At 42.7% G+C, this 17,500-nt stretch overlaps 1 protein-coding gene across 6 annotated transcripts in view; it reads left to right on the top strand.

Annotated features, from left to right (window-relative positions):
- Positions 1-17,500, top strand: part of Kcnk2 (potassium two pore domain channel subfamily K member 2) — a 200,398-nt gene that overhangs the window by 158,591 nt on the left and 24,307 nt on the right. For all 6 annotated transcript variants that reach the window (XM_021197378.2, XM_021197377.2, XM_021197376.2 and 3 more), the window contains one exon: positions 2,222-2,361. In XM_021197378.2, coding sequence (XP_021053037.1) covers positions 2,222-2,361 — 140 coding nt within the window. The remainder of the gene's footprint in view (positions 1-2,221; positions 2,362-17,500) is intronic.

Below are 17,500 nucleotides of genomic sequence, written 5' to 3'. Positions count from 1 at the left end.
AATATGTAAAATGTCCTCTTCATCACGTGGGCTGCTCTACAATCGGTGACTCTGGGAGCTTGTGTTTTAGGTGAGCCCTAAACATCTGGATGGAGGTGGGTTTTGGGTTTTGTTTTTTGTTTTTTGGTTTTCCCGTTTCTTCTTCTTTCTGGTGTGAAAGAGAAAGTACTGGGAAGGAAGTCATTTGATTTCGGTGAAATGGAAACGCTGGACAAACGGAATTTACCAGTGGGCCTCCCTGAGAGGGCATCTCACTGTGCACTCCGGGCTGTTCTCAGACTATGTGTCCACTCACAATGCTTACCTGCTAGAGCCCTCCTCTCTTGACTTAGCTTGTTCCTTGAACATCCAGAAATCTTTGTGTGGCCTCCAGAGTCTGATTTGCTTAGGGGAACGTTCCATTAGTATTTTATATTTGAATGTAGTGTGTACTTGTTTCTCCTAGCCATGAGTAGAATTTGTGCACAGCCCCAGTGACTGTGCACTGAGACCTATGATACTTGCCCCCTGGTCTGCCCCACAATGCATTAGGCCTGCATGTCAGAAATCTTTGGGGTGAAGTCACATAGGGGTCTTTAACCATCCTTAGCCTGTCAAGTCCCAAATTAAAGCAACTATGCTGGTTTTAGTCAATGTTCTTTCACCATCTCCCAAGTAAGGGACTGTGGCCATCAGAAACAATCTTGTCATCAGTGTCCCCTGCTCCACTCTAACATGCCTCTCTCTCTCATGCCTGCCCTCATTCAACATAGCAATTTCTTAGCTGCTCCCAAATCGGAGCATCTCCAGGGGCCTCCTGTCACTCTTCCCCCTCAGCCACTACGATCCTTTTGATCATACAGTCAACCATGAACATAGGCTATCTCCCCTATAACTATAACCCTGTACCTGCCGAGTTAGGATACAGTCTTTATGATTCTATATAGCCTACTCTTCCTAAGCTCCTCACTTGGCCCTGACCACACTCCTGTAGGCATCCATATGTTGTCTGATCCGCCAAAGAGAGTGTGTCTTCTCACACTGTCTTGATACACATCACCTAAAAGTTGCCTCTGCTGTCTTGTCTTCTCCCTTCCTCTGTGTTCTTCCTCAGAGTTATATAGCACCTGTCCTGCTATTCCACACTCTCATCTGTAGCAACTCTCTACATGAGGCTTTCTTCCTGTTCAAATTGTGTGTGTGTGCACGCACCCATGCATGCATGGGTGCATGCACACTCCAGGCTAGCTGGCCCAGAAGCATCTGAGTGCTCTGGTCTCCATGACCCATCTCTGGGTAGGAGCCCTGTGGTGACACAGGTGAGCTGCATATCTGGCTTTTATATCAGTTCTGATCTGAACTCAGTGGCAAGCATTCTATACACCAAGGCATCTCTCCAGTCTGAATGTGAGGATTTCTTAGGTCAAAGTTGGTTTCCTTAAGATATGGCCCTGACTACTTATTTGGGTTAATAGGTTAGGGTTTCAGTGTCCACTTTATAACTACCTCTGTTACTGTGTGCGCTGAATGGGGGGGGGGGGAGTGGAAATACACACAGCAAATTCCCACAGTGCAATGATGTCAGTACATAGATTTCATTAACAACAACAACAAAAAAATAGGGCTCCATTACTTATTCTTTCTGGAGATGTGGGGCTTAAGCTGATGACATCATGGAACTTCCTCAGAGATAATGATAGTGGCATTGCAGAATAGACCATCCGTTCTCTGCTGACCCACATCTGCTCTGCTCTGCCTCAAGCTTGGTATCAGATCATCCTGCTTATGACCTCAAATTTATAGTCATGCCCAAAGTCACCCACTTCCTGTTCAGTTTGGCAGACCCATGGGGTGGCACAGGTGGATCAGCATGGGCTGATAAACACAGTCCTCCGCAAGTGGAAGTGTGGTCTCTGATTCATATGTTGTTAGTGGGGATGGAACAGTTGAGTCCCGAGGGACAAAAAGGTCATAAATGACAAAAGAAACAGAAAACCCAGATAGCCCTCATGGTCTGGAAAGGCAAGGAAGTATTGCCTTTTGAACTCACCTATTGAACTTGTCCTTGGAAACCCGAGAATTCTGTAAGAGAAAATGAGAAATTCAGTGTGAAGGAAGAGCCTGTGTCTGTGGAGAGGCTAAGAGATTTCTGCCCTTGAGTCATAGCTCACCAGTGAGTGTGTTGTGGATCTCAGTTATTGACTCTTGGGACTACATACGATTAATACATTTCCTCTTGCAGGTGGATCAGACATTGAGTATCTGGACTTCTACAAGCCTGTGGTGTGGTTCTGGATTCTCGTTGGGCTAGCCTACTTTGCAGCTGTTCTGAGCATGATTGGAGACTGGCTACGGGTGATCTCTAAGAAGACAAAGGAAGAGGTGAGAGCAAGGGTGCACAGAACGGCATCCAGTAAAGGGTTGGTCTGATGTTCTTTTAAAAAGTATTTAGAAGTTTAAACTCTTAATATTAATGCTAGTATACAATGAAGTAGGAAAAGTGCAGGAGCTGTAAGTTGCAGGATTTTTATTGAATGGCACAAAGTGAGGTCTATTCCATAACAGAAAGAAAATAAAACACTTGAGGCTAGAATATACCTCCTTGGTAGAACACTTGCCCAGCATATGTAGAGACCCAAGTTCAATGCACAGCAATGGGGGAGAAATTTATCAGTGTATCATAGAATGAATAATGAATGTTTTTAAGTGTATGTAAACAAAGATTTTAAAAAATTATTTTTGAATAAATTAAACTCAGGTCCAACTTTATGAGGAATTGCCTAAATGTTGCACAATTCAATTTCTTATTAGCGAATAAGAACAGTAGTGAGAGGGTGTATCAGACATTGGAGTAATGAATGTTTTATATTATAGTGATTTATTTTACTTTTTCTGTATAAATGCACATGTTCACACTTGGACCTACACATAGGCACTGGAAGGCTGTGTGCTGTGGCTCTTTGCTTCGGAACTTCCAAGTATTCAGAATTTTACATGTTTCATACAAAAAAAAACTATAGTAGTGATCTTGAGAATTTTAATAAATGAAATTTTGGGAATTTTAAAATGGAAGTGTTGATACTGAAATTTTATTCCTTGTATATTTGGTTTTGATATTGTAATTATATCTCCAGAAGAACTATTTGTTGGGGAGTGACAGTGATGTGTGTGTGTGTCTGTGTGTCTGTGTGTGTGACTTGTCAACTTTGCTAGTTGTTTAGGGGAATCACAGGTCTGTCTGGTCTGCTCCATGACACTAGTAATCCTGTCTGTTTCATTACCTGCTATTCATTGGTCAGAATGCACCAGTGTCGAATCTTTGCTTGCTATAAACTTACCTTCTTTAAACATCTATTCAAAAAGAAAGAGAATAAGATAAGAAATGGTGAATTTGATTTCTTCTTACAAATTTAGTCTTTATTGTTTTTGAAGCATCTTATGTCAAAGCAGTTTTGTTGTTGTTGATTTTGTTTTTAAAGATTTATTTATTTATTTATTTATTTATTTATTTATTTATTTAATGTATGTGAATATACTGTGTCTGTCTTTAGACACACCAGAAGAAGTCATTGGATCCCATTACAGATGGTTGTGAGTCACCATGTGCTTGCTGGGAACTGAACTCAGGNCCTCTAGAAGAGCAGTCAGTGCTCTTAACCACTGAGCCATCTCTCCAGCCCCAAGTCATACACTTTTTATTGATACCTCTGGTGCTTATGGTAACAAGCAAGGGTATGAGTTACCCCACATTACATCCCATGGTTACCATGGCCAGTTGGATTTCATGTATTTACTGAAGGTATGTTTGTCTCTGTCTCAGTTGTAGCACAAGCCAAAATCTTTTTATTGTGAGAAAATCGACAAGACGGGGTGGTCAATACGTTAAATTGGGTCAGAGTCCTCTTTTCAGTGGGACCTGAACGGATGCACCTAAGTCTTGGGTGTGTGGTGTGTGAGGTGGGGACTGGGGAGGAGGGAGGTATTTATTCTAACTTCATGCATACTTTTCTGAATCCTGAAATTCTCAGGGATAAGAAGCTATAGTAATGAAACGTTTTGGATAACAGTTAAAAAGGAAATAACTCAGCTGTTCACCTAAAAGGACTTTCAACCGTATCGAAGTGCTGACACACATGTGCGCGTTCACGTGTATTCATTTCTTGAAGCTTGACCTTTGACAGTCAGGAAAATATTATGTGACAAACATACATTGCTGTTACTTAAATACATGTATACATTGATACTACCACGCTCATGGACATAAGGTTTACATGCCACTGGGGTATGACGTAGGGAGAGGGGGTTTTATATCTTTTTATAATCAGTGAGATTGCTGAAGGGTATGTGCTTAAGTTTGAAGATTTTATCCTGGAGTTTTGCAGTGGAACAAGCTGACAGGCACGAGTTCGTTTCTCCATGGTAGTGGCACCACAACTACAGTTGTGTTGGGGGCTATTAGTACAAAGTGCAGCAAGACCTCTATTTTCTCACTCCTCTGAAAGCCATTGACTCTAAGAAGATGCTGGCAGGCTGGTCAGTGGTGAGGGCCCTCCCCCTGACTTGTATGTCTTCTCTTTTTACTGTATCCTCACCTGGCTTTTTCTCAGTGTTCACTCATGGAGAGGGGGAGCCAAGCCAGTATCTCTTCTCTCTCTTGTCAGAACACCAACATTAGTGGGCTTGATCATCTGTCCTTTCTCTTTTTTTACCCTCTTAATCACTTTTGAAAAGCCCTCTCTCCAGATCCAGTGACCTTGAAGGTTTGTCTTCTACATGGGAATTTATGGAGGATATAGTAGAGGCTGTGACACTGTCTTTTCAAATAAATTTACGTTTTTACTAAGTGAGGTATGTGTGGACAGTTAGGTCATGTGCCCATTTATGAAGGATTTCCATGGCTCTCAGCTGAAAGTATGGATGTGTTTTCATGCTAATTCACCATGGAAAAGGTTAGAGGAAGAAGCTAGTTTTCCCCCCTTACCACAGACCTTTGGACTGCTACCCAATGTTCTGAGTGGCACGCGCTTTCTGGAAACAGCATCTGTAAAGAGTCACTTGAGGAAAGTTGTGGCCAGAGACAGTGTAAGCCACAGCAGATCCAGTTAAACCCATGGAAAGTGAATTTTAGCTTGAGCAAATGCGCATTTTCTAATTCCTGATGTAATACTTCGGGGAAATGCAGAAAAGGGTCACAAATTCAGCAGAGACTGTGGGGGAGGGCAAGAAGGAGCTGGGAAACTACTTTGGGCACCAGGAGCCGTGTACTCAATAAATTAAGTGATGACAAAGTGAGAAATAATAGTTAATTTAAACTTTGAAATATCTCCAGGAGGGTATGACCACGGCAAAGCAAAAGTGTGGTCTCAGACTCCCAAGGGATGATCCTGAGACTCACACATCACTCAACTAAAACGAGCAGATTGTGTTCAACAAATCCCAGCATTATATTGATATTTCAAAATATGGCTGAGCCATATTGGTAAACTATGAACATATATAGATAACTATGTGAAGGTTTATGTCATTTGAAATGTTAAACCATATGCTGTTTGTACCATAGAGTCGTTTTCATGGAATTAAGATGTTTGGAAGTAAAGAAAACTGTTGTTTTGCCACAGCATGCATCACGGCGTGTTGGGATAGGGACCCATCTAAAGCGCTTAAGGAGGAAGCAGCGGGTCGGGAGGATATGACAGAAGCAGCACACATAACTCTAGTTGCTCTGCCTTTCTCAAGGAAGGCACTAACAAGCTCAAACACATTTCTTGGAGATATTTGGATGTCAGAAAGGTATATGCTTTTTTCTTTTTCTCATTTTTTAAAGTTCCAACAGGAAGCAGATAATGTTTAACGGTAAACATTAATAGGACTAATTATCTGCCATATTAACCCACATACCCTCTTCTTTGAGGTGTACATACTTCCATTTAGGAAATGAAGATTATTTCTACTGCAGGGTGTAATATAATATTACTGATACCCAAGGCGGGTATAGTAACAATAAATATGCTCACAACACTCAGAAGATAAAAGCTGTCCTTGCTTAGGAACCAAGTAGAGAAGAGTGAGTCGTGACCTAGACATTGCTTAATTACTGTTTACATCTGAGTGTGGAAGCTGTGACTTTTGTATATACTCCAGGTGGCAGTCCCTGTGAGGTGCGCAGCAGCTGTGTCCCCACATGGAATGACAGCCCTGCCAGGTCTTGCAGAAGAGGGCCACTATGAATGGATGGCTTAGCAATAGTTTTGGCAAATACTGTTTTGTTTGTCTCTAAAACTATTGTGTGGATTTGAGACTCCAACTATAACCAGCTTCTGGGGGCTATAGTGTTCTGGGCCTCTGAAAAGCTTGGCCTCGGGATCATAAGTCCCTGGATTGTGTGTGTGACAGGGGTTGGAGGGATGTTTCTTCCTCTGGACACATAGTGGCACCATTGACCTCTGCAGTATGCTCAGGGCGGCAGGGACCCTTTCAGTAAAAATAAGTTAGGGGCTCTTTTTGGGGCCCAAAAATGGGCAACTAAAGAAGATACCTGGCTTGAGGCCTGGGAGTTTTGTGACACAGAAGCTTAATGATATCTCCTACACAAGAAGTGATGTTCAACGCACAAGGCTTTGATATCCCATTTTACTACAGCTCTGACTGCATCCTAGAAGTCCCCGGAGACACTGAAGGAATTTAGGGAAGTGGAGTGAATGATTTTGAGGAGAGTAAGGAAGAAGGGTCTGAAGAGGCAGATGAGAGAGCTCAGCTGGGAGGAACTGGTTCAGGGGACGTGGAATGAAGATTCTCCATTAACAGTGAGGTTGAGATCAAAGTATTTATTCCCAAAAATACTTGGTATCCCTGGCTGGAAGGAATAGACGTTGGTTACCTCTTAGTTTGAATGCTGAAAAGACAAGACAAAAACAAGCAAAAGAGAAGACACTGTCCATGATTCTAACTTTATCAGGGGTTCCCACCACAGAGAAAAGCTCAGAAGATTAAGAAATAGTGAACATATAAGAAGGATGCAATAATTCCATTTTGACATATATCTACTGGCGGATAACTTATATATTTGAATGATTAAGTGTAAAAAGGTGAGTGCATTCTTAGATATGGGGGAACATTAGCTGGGAGGATAGTTTGGGGATCATAAAGGTACCCGTAAAAATGGAGCTTGTGAGTAGAGATAAATGTCTTCATTAATAGTTGTACAGTGAGTCAAGCACAGAGATCAAATGAACCCTGGGGCAAAAGCTTCACTGAAGGAGCTGAAGCTGAAGCTGGAGACTCAGCTAGCTAAATTAATCTAATTAATCTAAAAAGAAAAAAAAAAACTAATGGTGGTAGATTCTGTGGAAGAGGCCACCATTAAAACTTCCAATGAAGTTTTGGAAGATGATAAAATAAAGGATTGCATTAGCTAAAGACGATGGAGAAGGAAATGATCTTAGGAAAAGCTAACATCATAGAAAGGTTGATAAAGTAGCTCATGTCCCTCAGGGATCGCTGCTGCTGTGGGAACATCATCCCATGGGGTTTTCGGAGCACAGTGGGTATCTTAGTTAGGAACACAGTGGGTGTCTTAGGGTTTCTATTGCTGTGAAGAGACACCATGACCACGACAACTCTTATAATGGAATACATTTAATCAGGGTCAGCTTATGGTTTCAGAGCTTAGTCCATTATTGTCATGGCGGGGAGCACGGTGGTATGCAGCCAGACATGGGGCAAGAGAGGTAGCTGAGAGTTCTAAGTCTGGATCCATAGGCATTGAGCAGACAGTCTTAAGCTTCTGAAACCTTAAAGCTCCTGTCTCCACCCCGCAGTGACAAGACCACGCTCACTCCAACAAGGTCACACCTACTGCAAGGCCACTCCCACTCAAACAAAGCCACACCTTCTATTGATGCCACTCCCTATGGGCCTATGGGGGCCATTTGTATTCAAAGCACCCCGCATACCCTAACATGATCAATCCTCTAGGCTCCTCACACAAGATGCCTAACATAGGCGCTTCTTTTCTCTTTTTCTTTTCTTCTCATCTCTGCATGCCTCCCTCTTTCCTTCTCTCCCTCCTTTACTGCCCCGCGCCTCGTTTCCATCTTCAGGTTGTGTCTTTGAGGTTGTAGTTTTTACTCTGACTTCTAACATGTTACAGGGGAAGGATGACATAGGTTAGCATAATTTTTAAATCCTTTCGACATTTTCTACTATTGAGTTAAAGACAACAAGTTGAAGTTAGACTACAGACATGCTATATCATGATCCTAAGACTAGTCAGATTTATAATTAGTACATGTATACATTAAAAATATTTCTTTGACCCTTACTGAAGTGCTATATGAATGGATCTATGTCCATCAAGCATATTCTTAATTTTATTAAAAGTCTTAAAGATAGGACTGAGACAGGTGGCACCATATGTACTGCTTAAATGCAGGCTTTCACATCTGTGGTGAGAGGGATCCATCCCATCATGCCACAGGGCAAAGATCTGAGTGTTAGGCTTTCCTACACGTCTGTGGCTGATGTTTGACTCCAGCCCCTTGTACCAAGGGTAGTTTGTTTTCACCATTGTTCCAGACTCGGTCTCTGAGACATGTGCTAAGTGAATAAGTATTTCAGGAGGAGAGTCGAGAGAAGAGTGAGTGTTCCTGTCCGTGGAAATACTCCAGTCTAGGTTCATCCTGAAGGGTGGGAATATCCTAAAAAGGGAATAAGCTGCGAAAAGGAAATGAAGCCTAGACAAGACTCTGATCAAGACTCGAAGTTTAATAACCGAACGCTGTTTAAGTAACATGGAAAAATTCCCAGCCCCATCTTTAGTCTTTGAAGTTGCCGGCAGCGGTCTGATTGTAGGTGGGTCCAAGGGATCATAGGCGGGTCCAAGGATCAAGGCAGAGATGAGTGTCTGTTGACATAGGCGGTCCAAGGATGCTGCATTCTGGGAGATCTGGGGTGCTGCATTCTGGGAGATCCAGGGAGGTCCTCTCGGTAGCAACTCTCTGGTGGGCCTCAGCGCCTGTAGGGCGCTGGTGTTTTGAAGGAGAGTGGTTAGTGTATCAGCAAGGTAGGCTTGGCAGCAGCAAGGAGGTGGGAGACCCCAACAGAAGAGAACATAGGGGCTGGGGATGCTCAGTGGATATCCTTAGTGAGCAAGCATGGGGACCAGAGTTCGAATCCCCAGACCCACATAAATGTAGAGCAGACATGGTGGCCCTCTGTGAGCCCAGCACTATGGAGGCAGAGAACAGGAATCCTCAGGAGACTCAGCCTCATTAAACACAGTGCATGATGATAGAGGAAGACATCTGGTGCCAACTTCTGGCCTCCATACTCACATGCACACATGTGCACCTGCAAATGTGTATCTACAGATGTGTGAATATGCATATACACATGTATGCACATACTACACACATACTCAACAAAAGTCAACTAATAAAAAGTAAAAAGCAAATGGTACTAACATGAGACCCTGGTTAACCCCTGAAGGCAATAGTAACTGACAGGCAGCCATGCACGTCTAATGTCTAAGTGACTTTATTTTTTTGACTACACAATGAATTATTGTGATTCTTTAATAATTTGTGTGATGTCTGAAGAACATATGGGATTTGAACCGCACAGAGCTGAGAGTTAGAAGTTGGAGGATCTACACTTTGAAGTCTCCATTTTCATATAAAATGGAGGTGATAGTACTTTCTTAATGGCTTAAAAAGCATGCTGTAAGTAGATTGGGCTGTAGCCAGATGCTTCCTGAAGGGTTTGTTCCATTTCCTCCGTGGATTATTGGGATCAAATTTTAATGGTGCGGGAGAGTTGGCTCAAGATTACTTGCTGCTCCTGCAGAAGGTCTGGGTTTAACTTCTAGCACCCACATCAGACAAATCACAATAGCTTATAACTCTAGATCCAGGGGATCCAACATCCTTGTCTGGCCTCCACTAGAAGCCTACAACACACACACGCTCACATGCACACATACATGTACACATGCATCCACACATGCACACATGTACACACGCACATATACATGTATCCATACATGTATGCACACATACCACACATGCACATGTGTACACACACATACACATGCATCCATACATGCATGCACACATACCGCACATGCACACATGTACACACACACACACATGCACACTTTACAATAAAAGTCAAATCTTGAAATTTCTTGTAAAGTTCTAGGCTGGCATCTATGTAGCACCACACACTGTTCTGTGCACAGCTCCAATCCCGTGTGTGTGTGTGTGTGTGTGTGTGTGTGTGTGTGTTCTTAGGATATGTGCTTACACACCAACAGTTTATGTGGCTGAAATCATATGCAATTACAAAGTATAAACAAGAAAACACTGGTCCCATATATACTCGCAGAACACCATCACAAAAATCAAAGTCTAGAATATCTTCAGGGGGAAAAGTAGATAACATTTCAAGTATGTGAGATACCATGTGAATATAATACTAGTATTTTTACATTGTATTCTTTAACTGTACCCTGTAAGTTATTTTCTTGGATTAAATTCACAGTTTTCTGGGTCATGCTGTCTCAACAGAGGTAGAATCCATATGAATTCTTCCCTTGGTGAAGCAAGTGACAGTGTCTTAATTTCCATCTTAAATAAAAATATTCCAGATTTGTCTTTTCTTGTCTTTCTTCGAGATGTTAGGTCAGACACTGTTGGTAAGTGTCTTTCCCCAAGCTGCTTCCCACATTTCAGACTGCTGCCTACCAGTAGAAATCTGGAATGATTCATTCTCTTGGTTCCTACGAAGCACAACAGGATGTTGATGGCTTCTGCCTTCAGACGGTTTATAAGCAGTCTCATTTGCTTTAGAGATTATGTTATAGAGATTTGGGGCACCAGGATGACATGATGTTGTCTATCCTGTGTAATTGTTTAGAAACCATCATCTCCAAGGCTTCACACTCAGGAGGGTAGCCACTATTAACTTACCTTTCAAAATGATGTCTGAACTCTCTCATCACATTCCAAAGTAGTGTGCTTTCTTGTTTTCAGAGCTGAAACCAAGCACATTTCACACACACACACACACACACACACACACACACACACACATACACACACACACACACACACACACGGCTATGTGTGTATGTATATGAGCATTTCACACACACACACTCATATACATATATACATAACTGTGTGTGTGTGTGTGTGTGTGTGTGTGTGTGTGTGTGTGTGTGTAAGATATCTGATATCCTCCTCGTTGAGCACCACCACTCTTAGCTTTTATGTGAGCGCTGGAATCAAACACAGGACATTATGCTTGTGCAGCAAACACTTCTCTCACTGACCCTTCATCCCAAATGCCTCAAGGATTCCTTTTTCCAAATGAGTGTGTATGGTTGTTTGAGGCCAAGAGTAGAAGTCACTCTGTAGTTTAGCTAAAGTTGTATGCTTATCTTTTCTTAACCAAAGTGTAGTGGTCTGTCCAGTGCCTTTCTAACTGTAGTGAGAAAGTTTAGCTCTTCCTAGGTCACATTTGATTTGATTTAATGTGATTTGATTTGAGCCAATTAATGATTGTGTGTGCAGGCATGTGTGCTCACCAGGAGCATGCACACACAATCTTATATCCCAGAGAAAAGAGACACCTGGCCTTTCCTCAGTAAAAGTGGCAGACATTGATTGGTACCACTGTCAGTGAGGTGCTTTTAAGTGCCTTCTCCTCCCAGAGACACTTGAGGGTCACATCTGCTTCCCTTGTGGCTAGTGAGTCATAGAAGTAGATCTGGGTAGCTACTGTAGGCAGAACTGATGGGAGCAAATTGGATGAGTTAATTGGTCTGTAGCCTCCTGAGGTCACCCAGGGCGAGAGAGGCTGTGTCAACCAGGTCCCCATGTGATCATTGGGAACAGAGTCTCTGCTGGGTGTCCAGAAAGAGCCAGAAATGAACCTTTGCTGCCTGAAGCTGCTGAGATTGAGGTGGGGTTTGGCTTATTTGGGATGATCCCCCAGCCATCGTGACTGTTCTAGAAGACTTCTAGTTGTCATTGCTCTAGCTCAAGAAAAGAGTTTAGAATACCAACCACAATTTGCAATATTCGGAGTTCACATTGCCACACTCACACCTATATTTTGTCTTGGCTTCCAAATCTCTGGCAAGCTTGGTTACAGTTGTTAATACTTATCTTCTTAAGGTTCACTGCTGAGAGTGACTGAGGCAGGAGGGTTGCCTTGAGTGAGTCTAGGTTTAGGGCAGTTAAGGCTACATAGTGAATTACAGGACAGCCTGGGATGCTGAGTGAGACCTTGTCAAAAAAGAAAAAAAAAAAAAAAAGACACAACCCAAACAAAACAAAATCCCACAGATGGTTTTATTAAAATAGAAGCATCAAGATAAGAATTGAATTAAAGTAGAGCGAATCGCTTGGGCCGTTAAGTTGGATTGTGAGCACAGAATAGGGCTCTGTTCCTGGCACCTCGCATCTGTGGCTCTGGCTTCTCGTTCTGGACAGGTTCCTGGGATCTTGAATCTGCTCTACTCGTAAATGTCCTCTGTGCACTGAAGGCCTCACTTCTTGATACCTTTGGGAATCTGTGATCCTCAGATAGTACTTGAGGGCTCACGCTATGCTTAGCATTTGACCAGGTCAGGAGAGGACCTGATAGAGCGCTGCCCTTACGGAGAGCGTTACAGGGGGTGGAGATCTGTGCGATCTGCTGATGAATACCCCAGAGTAGACCCTGCATTAGGAATAAAAGAAGGTACTGGTGCTGACAAGCTCACAGACACAGGGGGACAGAATGATAAGGGATGCTCCGCTGTGTTGAAAAGTATCCTCTCTCCCTCCTATGAAATACCACATATGATTCCATCAGCTTTAAACACAAGGAACATTCTCTACAAGATTATTTGTTTTAAATTTATTCTTTCACAAGTTCATTACAACTCCCTCTTCTTCCCAAAATGTCCCCTCCTAGTTTCATGTCTCTTTTGCTTGTGGCTTTATATTTAATTGCATTGTTTGCTTGAGTGTGCGTGGAATTTCATTTTCTTGAGCAAGGTAACCTGTCTCTTGCTACACCACTGAGGAATAGGTGCCTGTTCTCTTAGCAACCATCAACTGCTTATGGCTCCTTGTGGATGGGTGGGGAGAGGAGCTTACGGGCCTCTCCCTGCTCTTGATGGAATGTTGATAGGCCCAGTCTTACATACACCACACGGACACCCACTGCTGCTCTGAGGTCATGGGTAGAAGACCCATATCATGAGCAGAGGATATTATTTCACAGCATCTCCCCCCATCCTTGCCTCTTAGTCTTTTCACCTACTCTCCCATGATATTCTCCGAGCCCCTGAGTGGGTAATGGAGATGTCCCATTCCAGGTGCATAGCAAATAGTCACTTATTCCCAGAACTTTCTCCATTAGGAACCTATGCATTAATGTCTGCTCATTACGTGCAGACAGCTTCTCTGACCAAGGCTGAGATTGGTACTAATCTATGTTATAAATATGTAGAAGGCAGTTTCATACGATGTCAATATAGCAAAACAATAGTAGCAGATGTTCTCTAGAGCCTATGACCTCCCCAGCCATGAACCTTTGACCAAATTTACAGTAGCAAATATGAATTCCTTCTGAGTCCTCAAATCCAACCGGACAGTGATTGGATACCACCTTAACAACCACGTCACTATGCTCTGAGCACAGTTTGCCTGACAGGTTGCTATTACAGTGTACAGGTCTCATAGTTGCACAAGACGGCAAATGGTTTTTATTCCCTCAATAGTCTGTACAGTACCATCTGGCACTATGACCTAGCCAGCAAGAAGAAAGCATCAGCTAAGCACCAGCCTGATTCTATAATCATACTTGTCCTATGAGTAAAGCATTCAACATCCTTAATAATAGAATCTTATCCTGCAGTTCAGGTGGGTAGCCAGGGACAAGGGCAATAGCTTATATTGCTTTGGGGGTTGTGGGGGCTCACTGACTATATTAGTTCCCTTTCTGTTTCTATCCTAAAAATATCATAATCAGAAAGCAACTTAGGCAAGAAAAGGTTTAGGTCAGCTCACAGTTCCACAAGGATCGAAGCCATCAAGGCAAGGACAGTGTGGAATCAGGAACTTGACAGTCTGGGAGCAGTGAGGCTCACAGCTCACCCACACACAGGAAGCAGAGACAGAACAGGAAGTGGGGCCAGGCAATAAAACCTCAATGCCCATTGGCCTACCATCCAGCAAGGCTTTCCTTAACTTCTAAATGTTTTTTGTTTTTGTTTTTGTTTCATTTTATTTTTTGTTTGTTTGTTTGTTTGTTTTTGACCTTCCGAAACAGCAGCCCCATACACAATGAGCCCACATGGTGCTTCTTACTCAAACTACGACCCTGGCCAACAAACAGTCCATAAGGAGGTGTCCTATGCCTGGCCCTGGGATTTCTGTTTGATAACCTAGGGCTTCTGTGAGCAACATTATCCAGGTCAAACTCTTCAGTTCTAACTCTCGTTTTCATTCTATTTTTTAATAGCTTACAAAAGAGTAGGAGTCCTTATGGCTTTTCTGTAGTACTTCCTTAGTTTTAGTCAACATTCTTCCTTATCTCTTTATTTGCTCCAGCTCCTTTTACCCCAGCCCATCCCCAGGATCCCTCTCCTTCCCCTGGTACCCTACCATTCCCATCCCTACTCAAAGGTATCTTCTCTCTGCTCAGTGGCCCCTCTTTAGCTTCCTGGGCTCTGCAGGCACCTCCAGATAAGCACAGACATCTAAAAATTCTAGGCTAAGAGTTACACATGAAGCAAGGACATGTGATGTTTATCTTTTGGAGCCTCGGTAACATCACTCAGTCCTATCTGGGTCCACCCATTTACCTGGAAATTCATAATTTCATTTTCCTTTATCCCTAAATAAAACTCCACTATGTGCATGTTCCTCAATTTTATTATCCATTCATCAGTTGATGGATGTCTGGGCTGACTCCATTTCACAGATATTGTGAAGACAGCAGCAGTGACTATGGTCAGGTACATTTTGCTATGGAAGTATTACTGTATCCATAGGGAATTTGATCAAGCGTGGGTTGTATGATAGTCCTGTTTTTAGCTTTTAAAGAAATGTCTACCCTGACTTCCAGAGGAGCTGTACCTACCTACACACCTCAGTCAGTGCAGAAGGGCTCCTTCCCTCCCATGGTTGGCAGCCAGCATTTGCTGCCATTTGTTTTCTGGATTATAGTTATTATGACTGGGATGAGGTGGAACCTTAAATGACCTTAGTGTTAGGGGTCCAGGATATGTCTCAGATATAATAATTATTTATAAATACTAGGCTGTGTTTACTTATTTTTTTCCCTGCAGTTCATTTGTTTCTGGCTAGACATGGCGTAATGAGGCAGAAGAGGGTTTGGTTTATATGTCTGTATTCTTTGCCTCTGAGCTGTCTCAAGTGCATTCTGGTTGTCACCATGTGTTACCTATGAATATCGTTGTAGTCTTGTGTGTACTGAAGGGCTCAGATATGTCTATACCACAGAACAATCACATGCCTACGGGGGGGGGGCCCTGTTAGTTTGATGGGGTGCTTGCTCTACAGGGATGTGAACTCCAACCCCCTCTTCTATTTTTCTCTCTCTCTCTCTGGAAGTTTTAGTTCTCTGTTATGCAAATTCCACATGCATCCTTTCAGAAGCATCTGACGGAAAAGATAACGGTTTAGTGAAGGAGGAACTTGGGAGTAACTCAAGCATCCCAGAGCTCTATTTAAAGCCCTGAATATCTCAGACTCAGACACAGGCAAAATGCCCATCAAATCCACCCACTCTAAGCAGTGGTGTATTGCAGGAGAGAATGACACTGGGTTTATTCTCATCAATCTAGGATGAGTAGCAATGGTGTCTGCATCGTCTTGGAGAGACAGTGCCCACAAAGTCCTGGAGAAAGAGGTGGATGTGATGTTGTTCCCTCTTGCTTTCCTTAACTTTCCAGAACGTTCCTTGCTCCCTAAGTACTCTCTGCAATACAGGCTTCTTAAAATAACCATTGTGAGATATAACAGACTTCTTGCTACACGGCTCTGTGCAACATTGGGCACAAAAGCAGGTCAAGTTGTGTTGTCTGAGATGTAGCGTGACGGTGTGAACACCAAATGTCTGCTGAGCCTGGCAGTGTGGGCAGGGAGCTCCACCTCCCTTTCTGTCTTGACAGAATCCCTTCCTTTTCATACACTGTGTGTGGGCGGCTGTTGCGGACAGCTCTGATCTCCAAGGGCAAGCTACGGCCCTTGATTGTCAGCCCAGCTACCTTGCAGATACTGGGAGACACAGCTCTCTGGCTTTTTTGTTTCTACTTACAATCAAGGTCACTGTTCTCTGAGTGCTGAAGCAGGGAGTAGCTGGGATGTGGAGTCATCGCTGTACACCTGGCTCAGGTGTGTGCACTCTCACTTAAGGATGGTGGGATGCTGGTCCTTCCTCCACGCCCCTCCCCCGTGGCCTCTTCTGTTATCCTCTGCCTTCTCTTCCAGTGTCTCCAGCAATGTAATGAGAATGCAGCCCCACTCTTGTCAGACAGAGTGGTCCCGGCAGCAGGCAGTATTTCTGAGGACTGATTTCCCCAGTGCTATATTTGGCTGTGAATGGCAGCTGGGAGCGCTTGCATAGTGTACAGGAACACTCTGCCTTATTAGGCCCTTTCTGCTGACTTCCCTCATTAAAACAGGGTTGGAGACACTGCTGGTTTTAGAAAGTGCATATCCACTTTTACTATTCATTTGTATTCCTGATCATCTCGAAAAGCCTTTTACTTGTTCATAAAAAGATGAAAGTGTGGGGGACCGCCATCCCAATTCAAGATCATGACAGGACATCTCTGAGTCAGTGCCTCAGAACATAATCACAATACACAATATATATTTATATTACATATCAACATATATGGCATAATATAATAGAGATTATTATATGTAAAACCACTATGTATAAAAATATAAATATGCTTAATAATGCATATCTTATTAACAGAATTATATCTAATACTGTTTTGTATCATATAGTACATAGGTTACATATTACTCTATATAATAAGCGTAAGCTATATTAAATTTATATGCCCAATAGTAAAAACAATGTACAAGGTACAAACACAAATCATCCATGTACAAAAAAAATTTCTAAACACTATAATCACAACTGTTTAATGACTAAAGTTAATTTTATGTCTATATATTAATAGCAAGTGTACCTTATTTGTTTGTTTACAGTATTTAGGGTTTTTTTTTCCTGTATATAGCTATATACCTCTGTACTATATATGAGTACAGTGCCTACAGAGGCCAAAAGAGGGAGCCAGAGCCCCTGGAATGACTGCCTCTGAGCCTCTCCATGGGTGCTGGCAATGGAACCCAGGTCCTCTGAAAGAGCAGCCAGTGCTTTGCACCTCGCTGAGCCATCATCAGTCCCTGGAAAGTTTACTTTTTTTATTATTATTATTAGATATTTTCTTTACATTTCAAATGCTATCCCGAAAGTTCCCTAT

Source organism: Mus pahari, chromosome 5, assembly GCF_900095145.1.
Source record: "Mus pahari chromosome 5, PAHARI_EIJ_v1.1, whole genome shotgun sequence".
NCBI classification, from domain to species: Eukaryota; Metazoa; Chordata; class Mammalia; order Rodentia; family Muridae; genus Mus; species Mus pahari.
Note: the sequence above shows the minus strand (reverse complement) of the source record. Positions and strands in the feature narration are given on the sequence as shown.